The 12,689-nt window shown below is 45.1% G+C and overlaps 1 protein-coding gene across 3 annotated transcripts in view; it reads left to right on the forward strand.

The window, feature by feature from the left end:
- Positions 1–591, forward strand: part of CD109 (CD109 molecule) — a 125,435-nt gene extending 124,844 nt beyond the window's left edge. For all 3 annotated transcript variants that reach the window (XM_059731221.1, XM_059731222.1, XM_019496871.2), the window contains exon 33: positions 5–591. In XM_059731221.1, the coding sequence (XP_059587204.1) occupies positions 5–186 (182 nt within the window). In that variant the 3' untranslated portion in view covers positions 187–591. The remainder of the gene's footprint in view (positions 1–4) is intronic.
- The last annotated feature ends 12,098 nt before the right edge of the window (positions 592–12,689 follow it).

Below are 12,689 nucleotides of genomic sequence, written 5' to 3' on the forward strand. Positions count from 1 at the left end.
ACAGGAAGAAAAGCAGTGAGAAGCTATAATTCTGAAGTGATGCAGAAGTTGTCATCTTGTGTCTTCTGTGAAAGTGACTGCAATCTTTGTGAAAAAAAATCCACTGATGGTGCTCAAGGATTGCTCCTGCACTCAGGGACTTTCCTTTTCTGCATATTGCTCACAATCCTTGTAAACTTGCTGTAAAGCTGGGTGGTGTAAGAGGATACTACTTATATTGCACTTCTGAGGTTTGCATAAATTACCCAAAGAAAGTTTTATATTCCAAGGGGCTAATCCTTTTCCAGTGATGTCAGTGACAAAACTCCTGCTGTGTACAGCAAGAGCAGGATTGGACCCATACTTTAAGCTCCTGGCTGTGCCAGAAAATGTTCTTAATATTTCTATTGGAAAATATTAATGTGCCTTTTTAAATGTTAGTTTCATTTTGAAGTTATTTTCTAAAGAAACGCAGAATAAGATTTATTGAGCAAACAGTTATGGCTAAGTTTATATTTTCTAACTGTTCCTTCTTTCTTCTCAGCCTAGTTTTTTGATTTGCTTACTGTTATGGTTTTATGTTTAAAAATAAAGAAAATTATGTTTATTTTATAGAGCTGTGCTGAAAAACCACCTATTCCTCAACTTCTCAGTTAGGCTGTTAGTAAGCAAAAGTGTGGTGGACTATTTCTGCAAACAAAAGTCACTTAACATAACACTAATCTCCATTGTCCATGTTCCTGAGTGAATAATAGGAGCAATAAGTGGAGCTGGCTGCAAAGTGGTTTTGAGAGCTAGGGGGTAATGTGTACTCATAAGTAGCTGAGTAGTCCAGAACACTTTTATATTTTTTTATAATTACAAATTAAGTAACTTTTTGCGAACTGGATATGTTTAAAAATAAGCTGTTGAAAGGTTTAAGGAATTTTCCATACTTTTTACACTGTAAGGTGCTTTTGAATACTACACTTACCCCACATGGAAACAGATGCCTGAGTTGCAACAGAGTTTGTCATTCCAGGGCCGGCATGGTTAGCCATCTTCGGACCCACAGATAAGCCAATCATGGAAGGCAATCATCCTTGACTGTGAGGGATTGCTGAAGAAGATTATTTAATATTTGCTATTATGTCTCTCTCTTTTTTTAAAGCAACCAAAATGCTGAGATTTTCATTTGTTAAAAATATACTGCAATTGTAGCTGTGATAGAACCTAACAGAGACAGAAATTTTAAGTCTACCACATAGCCTTCATTCACATAGCTGTATGTTTTGTGTTTTGAATGTGTGTAATTATTTGGTAGTCAGTGTGATTTTTTTTTTTGGAGTATTGTATATTTTCATCCAAGCTCTGCTTTTTCACTTAAACATATGGCTTATATGCTTATCTATACTTTTGGTTAAACAGGTAATTAATTCACAGCAACACTGTGTGAAGGAATACAAGGATTTCTGCCTTGGTTTTTGTTTAATCCTGAGAGTTTCCTTGTAGTCAAGATATAGTCTAGGGATTTTAAAGACCTGTTCTAAGGGTACATATATAAAACAAATTTTTAGAATATTTTTTAACTTTTGGGTCTTATTCTCTTACTTTTACTCAGGTAATCAGAGCTCCCAGCCAGTGGCGCACAGTGGAGCCCTTGACTCCAGCTGCACCCCAAAGGCTGGGAGCCCGGATCTGTCGCTGCTTCCAGCTGAGCAGAAGTATCAGAGCCAAGGTCTCTGATGCACCTCTGTAGCTGGGAGTGACAGCTGATCGTGGCTTCATGTCAGTTTTCTTCAATTTAGTCAAAATTTTAGGAACATAGAGCATGCATACTTTGGCTTCTTTTGTATATAAAGCCATCAAGAGGAAAATTGTCACGTGGTTGCTATTATGACAAAGAGGCTTGTTTTCCATTGTAAAATGTACTGAGGATGAACTTTTGCTTTCATGCCACAGGTAGTGGAACCCTACCCCCCCATATTTTTTGTTGCTGATGCTACTTTCCAAATGCCCTCCAGAAATGAAGGATCAGATCATTCAGGCCAACTCTTTTTGCAGTGGATCTTTTATTAGTGCTACCTTTCATTTGTTTTTCACAAATGAACACATGTTTCTGAAGATTTCTTGGCTGTTAGCCACACTTAGAAGCATCAGTCATGATGCATCATGTCATGGAAAGTGTCACAGTCAGGATGTAGACAGGGATTTTTATGTACAACAGGACACTTATTAAAAAAAATCATATCTGTCTCTACACTAAACCAGATCGAAGTGAGAATGAACATGCATAACATAGCTTGGTGCCTGGAATAGAATGTTCAAACCAAACTGCTTTGACAAGCCCACCTTGCTGCTATAAGTAACATAACCAAATTATTTTTAAATCAGTGAATGCCTTTCATTTCATATGAGGTTCACAGGATAGTTCTCTAAATGTTTAGATTTTCTAAAATATATTTACCATGGTTCAGTCTGAGTTGAGGGAGTATAATGCGTGATAGTGGGCTGTTTTAATTCTCTTATTGTATGTCAGAACCTGTATAAAATTGTTTAGTATAAATATTTTTCTATTGGTCCAGGAAATCTCTTTTCCTGGGATAGGAGTCCCATTAAAGTCAGTAGAGGAGATTAGATCGGGGTAGGCAACCCCTGGCATGTATGTGAGAGCATGTCACGCAAAAGCATTTTGCTTGGCACTAGTCTTGGGGAAGGAGCCAGGGCTGTGCTGCCACAACAAGGATCAGGTCCCTTCTGGCTCCTCCAGCACCTGCTTCTGGCATACCAACAACTTACAAGTTGAAGTTGCAAGTGTTTTTGTCACTCTGCCCAAAAATGTTGCTTACCCCTAGATTGGACATACCTTTCAACTGGAATAGCATCAAGTCCTCAAAGAGCACTATTGTAAATTTATTGTAAGATTGAGTCATATTGTGCATTGTCTGGGGGAGATGATTCTGTTGTTGCTGCTTATTTGAAACTTCAATACTTTTTCATGCTTCTACCACCCTCCTGAACAAACACTGGTGCTCAGTCCACAATGTCACTATTATATAATCTAGCTAGGAAGAAATCTCCCTTTGCTTAAAGTTAAAGCTAAAGTACTGTGTATTTTGAACATATTCAAATGCTGCTGTTTTTCATCCATTCAGTCACTGAAAATTAGATGTATGTAGCCAAAGGCAGAATAAGTCCCCTTTTGTTCAAAACAGTCATACATATTCTGTATGTATATAATATAGAAGCTTGTATGCATAAGAGTTTATCATGGGGGAATGTTTGTCATTAGCTGTGCATACTATACAATGTATATACATCTAGAGTTTTCAGGGAGGGCCAATTCAAGTTCTGCCAGAGTTCCCAGCTAGGTTCCCTGCTGCTGCAGGCTTTGCAGCCATGCATACACATAACACCACGAAGAGAAATTAGGTGAAAAGATAAAATTCCAAAAAGGCTCTAAAGTAACTTAGGAGCCTAAATCACAGCACCTTTCACTTGTGAAAATTGGATGTAGGCTCCTAATGGCATGTTAGGCAGTTTTCAAAGTTTTCCTTATAAAAGTGTTTTCCAAAACCAGTGAAATAAATGTGACTCCTTCTATTGACTTCCGTCAGATTTAATCAGGTCCACATGTTCTGGAGCATGTGCATAAGCACATTTGTTATGTAGACTGGATTTCGAAACAGTGTATCGTCATGACCCAAAGGTCTGATTTTTTTTTGTGTGTGCTTCGGCACTAAGAATTATCCCCGTGGGTATACAACTTCGTTGTACGGAGGAGTTCTGCTGCGCAGAGAACCCGCGTGCAAAGAAGTTTTCCCTCCACTTTGCAGGGATCTTTGCAGGGTGCATTTCCTTTGCAGCACAGAAATGCACGGTGCAAAGGTTTCCCGCTCATCGTATGCAAATTCGTGCCCCGCAATTGGCTAGTGCTAAATTATTCACACGTGGCGGCTAGCAATTGGCCTGCTAGCCGTATAAGAGCAGTTTCTGCCCAAGCCGAAGAGGACTCCGCATCCATCTCGTGGGGACTCTGGGTGTGCGCGGCAGGGTAATAGAACCCTGTGTGTCGCTCAGAGGAGTTTGGCGGCCTGATCCACCGCCCACCTCTTCCCATCCTCGAACGGAGCCTACTATAGGACGTAATGACGAGTTTAATGCGCGTTTGTCCTGGACATCCGGAGTTTGTCGTGTTCTGTCTGCGTGGAGCCTTGCAACCTCCACGTGTGTTCGTATTTTTTGTTGTAACCGCAACTCAAGCAAGTTCTCAGCCTACACCACGACCATCTCGGTGTAAGTAAAATAATCTTAAAATCAACCGTTACGTGTCTGTGCCTAATTCTAGCTCGGCGCCCTCCCTCTCCGACTCGGCCTGCCTGGGCTGCTAGCCACAGTCCGCGTGCAGAGCGACGTAAGCGACCCGGGGTCAGACCCGGTACGCACATGGCGACGAGGATGGGATCGGGATCTCCGCGACCCATGATGGGATCGGGATCTCCGCGACCCATCATGGGATCTGGCGAAATCCTCGCCACGCACATGGCGACGAGGATGAGCTCAGGAGAGGGCTCGCTAGAGTTAGAATTAGTTGAGAACTGCCCTTGGAGAAGTGGGAGACGCAGCGTAGCAAGCGTCGGAGAACTGGAGGCGCACCTCGCGTACCACCAGGCGGGCGGAACGGGCTGGAGATGTGTCTGTGGACACCTTTCGTTAAGGGGAGAAGAGGGAACTCCAGAAGTCGGAGCCCTGGAAGGGAAAGAGATAAATCTTCACCCCGTGGCGTTCGGGTGTATCATGGGCGACGAGCGGGTCCTGTATAGGCCCCTCGAAGCTGTGACCCTTGCCGAAGTCGACCCGGCGAGCGCAGTAAGCCCGACCCCCACCCGGGAGTGTGTCTGTTGCTCACGGTGTGCCTGAGAGATGGGAGAGACGATGCCAATCGGCTGGTTTTCCCCTTGTATGGTGGTGCCTAGACTGAGGGGTCGTGAGCGTCCGTCTGAGCTCCGCGAAGACCCGGAGACGGAGGACCGTGCCATAGATGAGAGAGTGGTCCTACGGTACGACAAGGGGGGAAAAATGAACACAGCTTTTCAAACTATGGCTGATTTAATGACTGAAACTTTAAGTTTAAAGACCCAGCTGCATATGGCCGTTCGAGCGGTCGGAGAGGCGGCTGAGAAAGGGGATCTTGAAAAGCCCCAACAAGATGGCGCCGAGCAGAGGGAAGACCGCGTGGAGGAGCCGGAAGTGAGGGATGGAGCTTCGAGAGAGCCCGTGAGGGTTCGGCCGGTAACTCCGCCCAGCGACGCAGCGTTGGTTCCGTCGACCACACCCCTTTGCCGAAGGGAGGGGGAGTCGAGCGGAGGAGTGCATCCGCCCCTCCCGCCTGAGACAGCAACGACTCCCACTGTAACAATGACTGCAGCTCCGACAGAAACAGCAACAGCAACGACAAATCATGAGGAGATTGATCAGCCTGCAGTACAAAGCAGCCCAGTCATCGGTCCGCAGAGTGCAGTTCAAGCTACCACCTACTACGCTCGTTCCAGAGCCGAACTGCAGAATTTGTGTAGGGAATCCAGGATCCGATCTGACGAAACTCTGGCTGTGTGGTTGGGACGTCTGGTCGTGGAACTTGGGTCCGACCTCCTGGACCAGGAAGAAGCAAGCTTCTTGGTGAGACAAGCTTCATGGAGTAGGGGACATGTCACCGACATCGACATGGTGGCGTTTAGCGTCCATTGGCCTATTCCAATTCCAGCGCTTGTGGCAGGAGTGATTGAACAGAAGGCCCACGCATGGCACGACGGCCGACCAGAGCACACCGGTGCAGAACAACTTGTACTGGCGATCATCGGAGTTTCATACTGCGCCTGGAACCCAAGAGAATGCACGTTGGGATTAACACCGCTCCAACGAATGCGACCGTGGCCTCATCGTCATCTGCGAGACCCTGGAACCGTTCCAGTGACCCTCGACAGTATAGATAGTTGCCTTAAAGTTTACGGGCAGAGAAACATCGTGGTTCTGCGAATTGTGCTGAACCCACTGGTCGATCATCCTGTGAGTAGTCTCCTTCGTCAGTTGTCAAGACTGCGCATCCTAATGGAGCCAAGACTATCCAGTGATCGGGAGTGTCAACGCCCAACTGAGGCTCAGAACACGAAACACCGCGAATCCGAGCGTCCAGTATTACGCCAGAGAACACAGGAGGAGAGATACATGTTTGGATTCCTCCTGCAGCGTTCTGGACTTAATAAGAGACAGCTTCGGATTTTAGGAGACGTGGGACAATGGCAGCTAGCCTACGAGTTAGGTTTTCATTATCTAGAAGAAGGTGACGATGACTCATCGACGATTTCGTCGAGTTGCTGAGACGGAAAAGAAAGAGAGCTGTCCAGTATAAAATCGTGTTTTTGTATTTGTATTTAATAGTACTGATAAGTTTAATCGACTGCATTATCGTGCGGTCCTGTGTGATTTTATAGATAGTATTGAATAACCATTTTAAAAGAGTTCTTTTACAGATCTGGGATTCGGAGTGTGTGGTGGAGAGAGGCCCCGAGAGGGACAACATCACCGAGAGAAACGAAGGCCTGACGCGCGATTCTACCATGACGCCCACCGAAGTCATGATCATTCAGTTTTTTGTTATGAATGTGATTTTATGTATATGTGTGTGTGCCGGCTATTATTTGATTCGATCCCTTGAGGACGAACTTTTATTGTTGATTGATTTTGTTTTTGCTCGTTTAGTTTCGCGAACCATTGACAGAGCTATGAATAACCCGGATGATAGGTTTGAAGTATAATTCTATTGTGCCTTCAGCAAGGGGGGATGTCATGACCCAAAGGTCTGATTTTTTTTGTGTGTGTGCTTCGGCACTAAGAATTATCTCCGTGGGTATACAACTTCGTTGTACGGAGGCGTTCTGCTGCGCAGAGAACCCGCGTGCAAAGAAGTTTTCCCGCCACTTTGCAGGGATCTTTGCAGGGTGCATTTCCTTTGCAGCACAGAAATGCACGGTGCAAAGGTTTCCTGCTCGTCGTATGCAAATTCGTGCCCTGCAATTGGCTAGTGCTAAATTATTCACACGTGGCGGCTAGCGATTGGCCTGCTAGCCGTATAAGAGGCTTGAGCAGTTTCCGCCCAAGCCAAAGAGGACTCCGCATCCATCTCGTGGGGACTCTGGGTGTGCGCGGCAGGGTAATAGAAACCCTGTGTGTTGCTCAGAGGAGTTTGGTGGCCTGGTCCACCGCCCACCTCTTCCCGTCCTCAAACGGAGCCTACTATAGGACGTAACGACGAGTTTAATGCGCGCTTGTCCTGGACATCCGGAGTTTGTCGTGTTCTGTCTGCGTGGAGCCTTGCGACCTCCACGTGTGTTCGTGTTTTTTGTTGTAACCGCAACTCAAGCAAGTTCTCAGCCTACACCACGACCATCTCGGTGTAAGTAAAATAATCTTAAAATCAACTGTTACGTGTCTGTGCCTAATTCTAGCTCGGCGCCCGCCCTCTCCGACTCAGCCTACCCGGGCTGCTGGCCACAGAGTGACGTAAGCGACCCGGGGTCAGACCCGGCGCGCACATGTATGACAAAGTTTATTAAGAATGTGCAATATAGATTTTTTAAGAAATCACCAGGTAAAAGGAAAAATCACACCCCAGAGTTACAGATTACATAAAAAGAGTACTGAGCTTGATGAGAACTGACAAATTTCACTAAGCACGGTGTTCAAAAAACCTCTGGCAGGAAGTGCTTTAACTATCACACTTTACTTAAAGTGCTATAAGTTAGAGGACATTCCAATGGAACATGTGCACTGTTCCGTGGAGGGGGGCTTGGTGCCTGCCTGCATTGGTCAAGGTCAGCAGGCAAGGGGCTCTCCTACAGGCTTCCCAGGCCCACCCCCACTGCCAGCTAGGGAATGTCAGCAGTGGCTGGGGGTCGGAGGGGTGGAAGGGAGCCCTGCAGCTACACAGACCTGGCCTGCTCTGCCCCTGACCCCAGGCAGCAAGCTGCTGGGGGAAGGGGGCTTATGACAGGGGGTCTCCCTTCCTCCAGTTGTAGCCAGAAGTGACAGCACAAATTCCCTGATTTGCTTTTTGTCACTGGGAGAGGTGGAAAAGGAGCCTCCCCTGCTAGGCAGCCCTACACCCCAGCTTCCTGGCTTGGGTCTTGGTGGGGACAGAGCTAGGCCCATGGGGCTCCTTTTCCATCCCCTTCACCCCCCAGAGTTCCCAGCACAGCAAAAAGGGGAACAGGGAACTTGTGCTGCCAGTGCTAGCTTCAGCTGGGGGAAAGGACCTCCCTGCCATGGGGGGGGTGGCCCAGCTCAGCCCCCCAAGACTCCACCCAGCAAGCTGAGGGGAGCTGCCCAGCAAGGGGGCTCCTTTTCAACCCCCGCCAACCAGAATTCCAGGTGTGGTGAAAAGCAGTGTAGGGAACTCGCAATGCTATGGCTGGCTGCAGCTGTGGGGGGGAGAGCCCTCTCTCCATGAGGACTCCCCACAGCTTACTAGCTGGAGTCCTTAGCGGGGTTGGGCCAGGTCCCCATGGTGGAGAGGGCTCCCTTCCTGCCCTTTACTCCCACAGCTGCTGCTGATGAATGACAGCTGGTCAGGGGGCAGAGATGGGTTGCTTTAGCAGTGGCTGCCAAGCGAGAGACCCTGGACTCCTTCCCCCACAGTATCCTCCCTACCCTCCCAGCTGGGCTGTGGTGCATCACTAGGCTGGGCAGCTGCAGCGACAGAACCCCCCCATTTTCTCCTCCGCCCCCAGCCAGGCTGCACGTGGACCTGGGATTAGAGGCTATCACTGACTTGGGTCAGTGATACTCGAGGGGGCAGGGCCAGCCAAGCTGCTTAGAGGAAATGAGCTCTGCTTGAGGCTACAGCAGCCCTGTGAAACACCACCTAGGATGGTAGTGATTGCGCCGTAAGTTAGCCCTCAATGGGATCTGTCATGGATGTTTGATAAAGCACACTAACAGAAAGCACTTTAGGTTAGTACACATCCATCCAGGGTTACCTTAGGACAGGATCTGCCATTTTTATAGAGTTTTATGTGCCGTGAACATCTGTTCTGTTATGGCTGTAAAGCACTTCCTGTGTGTTTAAAGCACGTTAAATGTAAAGTTTGTACCTAGTCTTAAAGACTAAAGTCAGCAAGGCCACTGATGCCTGGGTTGCTTCTGTTTTCTTCTCAAGCTCTAGGCAGTGAGGTGAGGTCAAGTCTGTCCACATAATACTTTAATTTGTGCATTGTGTTGGTGAATCATTCTTTAATAGTCCTTATGTTTTCTATTGATATTAAATCTTTATGCAGAGGACTGTTTCTTTTTTATGCTCCCTCGAGATTCCAAAATGCAGTTTTCTATGCATATGTTGAAATATAGACTTAAGGCAAATTATATCTCTGCTTTAGAATTTATATAGGATGAGCCAAAAGAAAAAGAAAGGAATTGGTATTGCTTGCTATTCATTCAGTTTTATCAATTTGTGTTTTCAATAAAAGCCTATCAGTGTAATCTATACTAAATTCTGCAGCACTCCACAAGGGTGACATTTATACTTACGTTTGTGGCTTCATGTCTTTTAAGGAATTATGTCCCCAGTAATTTAACAATGAGATGGTAAGAGCATGAAATAAGAGAATTTAGCTGTCATGCAAAATTGTTAGGATCCAAAGCTTGTCTTAATTTCTTTGAGAAGATTAATGATATTTTTGTATGCTAGTTTGTAATATCATTGTTTTAATGTTGTTTTATGTTATAAAGTTTGATAAATTAATATAGGAGAGCATTCAACAATTATTATTATTTTCTAGTTGTAGGTGTTTGATATTGATGTTTTAGAATATTAATTTGTATATGTATTGTACAGACATGCATATATATAGCCAGAAATAGAATATGGGGATTCCTTTTTAACTTGTATCATGCATTTTGCTTCTGTATTTCATATGGTTTATGCAACATTTTAATTTACAATGCTCAGATCATATTATATTGTATTATGCATCAGTTTTTATTGTGGTTTTTATTAATATTTGAGGTGAATGTTGTTTCTACTGTAAGTAAGGAAGTATGAAATTACCGGCTAAAGAAAAACATAGTAGAAACAGATGTGTCATAATTTTCCGTACAACTTTGCCACTGTATATCAGTATATACATACTGAATATTTATTCTTTCAGGCGAATTAGGTACATCAATGTTGATATTAGATAATCAGTGTAAATACCAATAGATATTTTGACCTAGTCTCAAAACTTAATGTTTATTTCTACTTCTCATCAAATCATAGCTTTATAAAAAAATCACGCTACTTTTTTATTCCACAAAGGCTGCAGTGCATTCTGATGTGCTAAATTTATAATGTTTTCCTCTTTTTTCAGATAGTATAACAGATACAATTTCTTATTCTTTTTCAGATAAACACTGTGGTGGTCCTTTGAAGTTCTATTAAAGATGACTTCTATTAACTTTTTAAAAAGGTTTTTGCTTAGTTTTTCTAATCATAACAAAGCAGCAGCATAAATAAGGGGAGGGCACCCAGGCTGCTGCCCTGGGTACTCCCTTTGTAGTGGGGGGATCCAAAAAAAGGCACTGCCTCAGTGCCAGCTAATTACACTGCTGCTGTAAGCACAGCAGCAGTGTGTGCTGTCCCTTGTGGTGTGGCTGCCTGGGTGCAGAGCTGTACTGCTACACCTCTGTAGGAAAGTCATGGGTGACAATATTTAAGAAGAGAAAGATTTTAAATTGTGATTGTAATTGATTTTACTCTATTTCTAGTTGTATATATGCTTAGTAGGGCTGTGCGAAGCTTTGGTCTCTGATTTGATTTGGCCTGATTCGGTGGTCAGATCTCTGAATCTGAATCAAATCAGGGGACCCTTCAATCTCTCCAAATCGAATTGGAACCCTCCGAATCAATTTGGAGAGATTCAGAAAGATTCGATGATTTGGACATAGTCACAGCTTTAAATGTTTTTTCTACACACCTCAAGGTACCACCAGGTGGCTTGTGAATGCTGAGATGCTGTGGCAGATGGAGCGTCCCATGGGAGCAAGGAGGAGTCCCCAGTGCTCTTGGCAGTAGACCCAGAAGTGGACCAGAAGCACTTCCAGTCCACTTCTGGGTCCACCAGGTAGCACACGGGGGACCCTCTCCCAACCCCTCAGTTTGGTGACTGGTGCCTCCTGGGTCTGGGGGGACACCCAGGGTCTTCCTGCAGCTGATCACTGAGCCAAGGAGGTGTGTGTGGGGAGAGGTCCCCCATGCACTCAGTGGTGGACCCGGAAGCGGACTGGACGTACTTCTGGTCCACTTCTAGGTCTGCCACCAAGTGTGCGGGGGCCCCCTTACTCTCCTGTAGGATGCTCCATTCGCCCCAGCATCAGAGCATTCATGAGCTGTGCCTGTTACCTTGAGGTATGTAGAAAAAACATTTAAAGCTGTGTCTATGGCCTAATCACTGATTCTCTGAATCAGCATTGAATCTTCAGATTCAGATTCAGCTGAATTGAGTCAGGACAGTGATCTGAATCAACAAATCTAATCACTGTCCCTGATTTGAGGGAAATCCGAATTGAATATGGCCTGCTTTGCACACCCCTAATGCTTAGCTATTTCTTTCACAAATTCAGTTGGTTTTACCTAAGTTCCCATGCTTTACAAACTGGGTTCTATGACCTAATTTCTCTCTTAGTTCTTTTTGTCTTGCTTTAAATTAATCCTTCACTGTGTCCCTCAGAGGATCTTCCTCATTCCTTTCCAACTTAGCATTAAATCCCACAGAAACTGTTACTGATCTCTTTTCCATCTCCACCTTGTCCCAAGGTAATTTCATCTGACGATTGAAAATGCAAATTCAGGAGCCACCCATATGTGAATATTTCCCAGACCTGTCTCATTTAGTCCAACCTAGAATCTTGGCTTTCTTGCTGGCATCTCCTCCTGGAGATCAGCTCAAGCTCCAGATGGCTAAAAGAGGGGTCTTAATCTTCTCCTTCCCCTGACCCACCACATACCTTTATCAGTTTACAGAAAAGGTGAATTAAAGGGCAGATGATAGCATTTTCAAGTATCTGAGGGATGCCATTAAGAAAAGGAATGACAACTGTTCTCTCTTGCTGCAGAGGATAGGACATGTAGTAATGGCTTGAAATTGCAGCCAAGTTGGTTTAGATTAGGTATCAGGGAAAACTTCACTGTTAAAACAAGCTGTGGAATAGAGTCCCTAGGGAAGTTGTGGAATCTCCATCACTGGAGGTGTTGAAGAAAAAGTTGGATAAGTATTGGAATGATCCTGGAAGTAGTGATACCTAGAGTGCTGTGAAGAGCAATAGTTGGAGGTCCAGGAGATAACCAAATAGGCAAATGGATCATGAGAAGAGCTCTGCAGCCCAGATAAGGTGGAAATTGGAGAAGACTGCAATGGTGCTGTAGAGGCACGTGTAGATGCACCCACTGGTTGCCTCATGGGATTGGGAAGGAATGTTTTTTTTCAATTGTGGGTCAGATGTCAGTTTTTTTCTTAATTTTGCTGCTGGGACTTAAAAAAACTAGAGGTTCTTGGCTAGCAGTCTTCTTGCTCTGCTCCGGGTGAAACTAACTACCATATTTGAGATCCACATTTGAGATCATTTACCTCACAGTTTAGATTGGCTTGGACTGTGGAGATTTTTGCCTCCCTCTGCAGCAGAGGCCATGGCCCTGTTTC

Source organism: Alligator mississippiensis, chromosome 1 (genome assembly GCF_030867095.1).
Source record: "Alligator mississippiensis isolate rAllMis1 chromosome 1, rAllMis1, whole genome shotgun sequence".
Classification (NCBI taxonomy): Eukaryota; Metazoa; Chordata; order Crocodylia; family Alligatoridae; genus Alligator; species Alligator mississippiensis.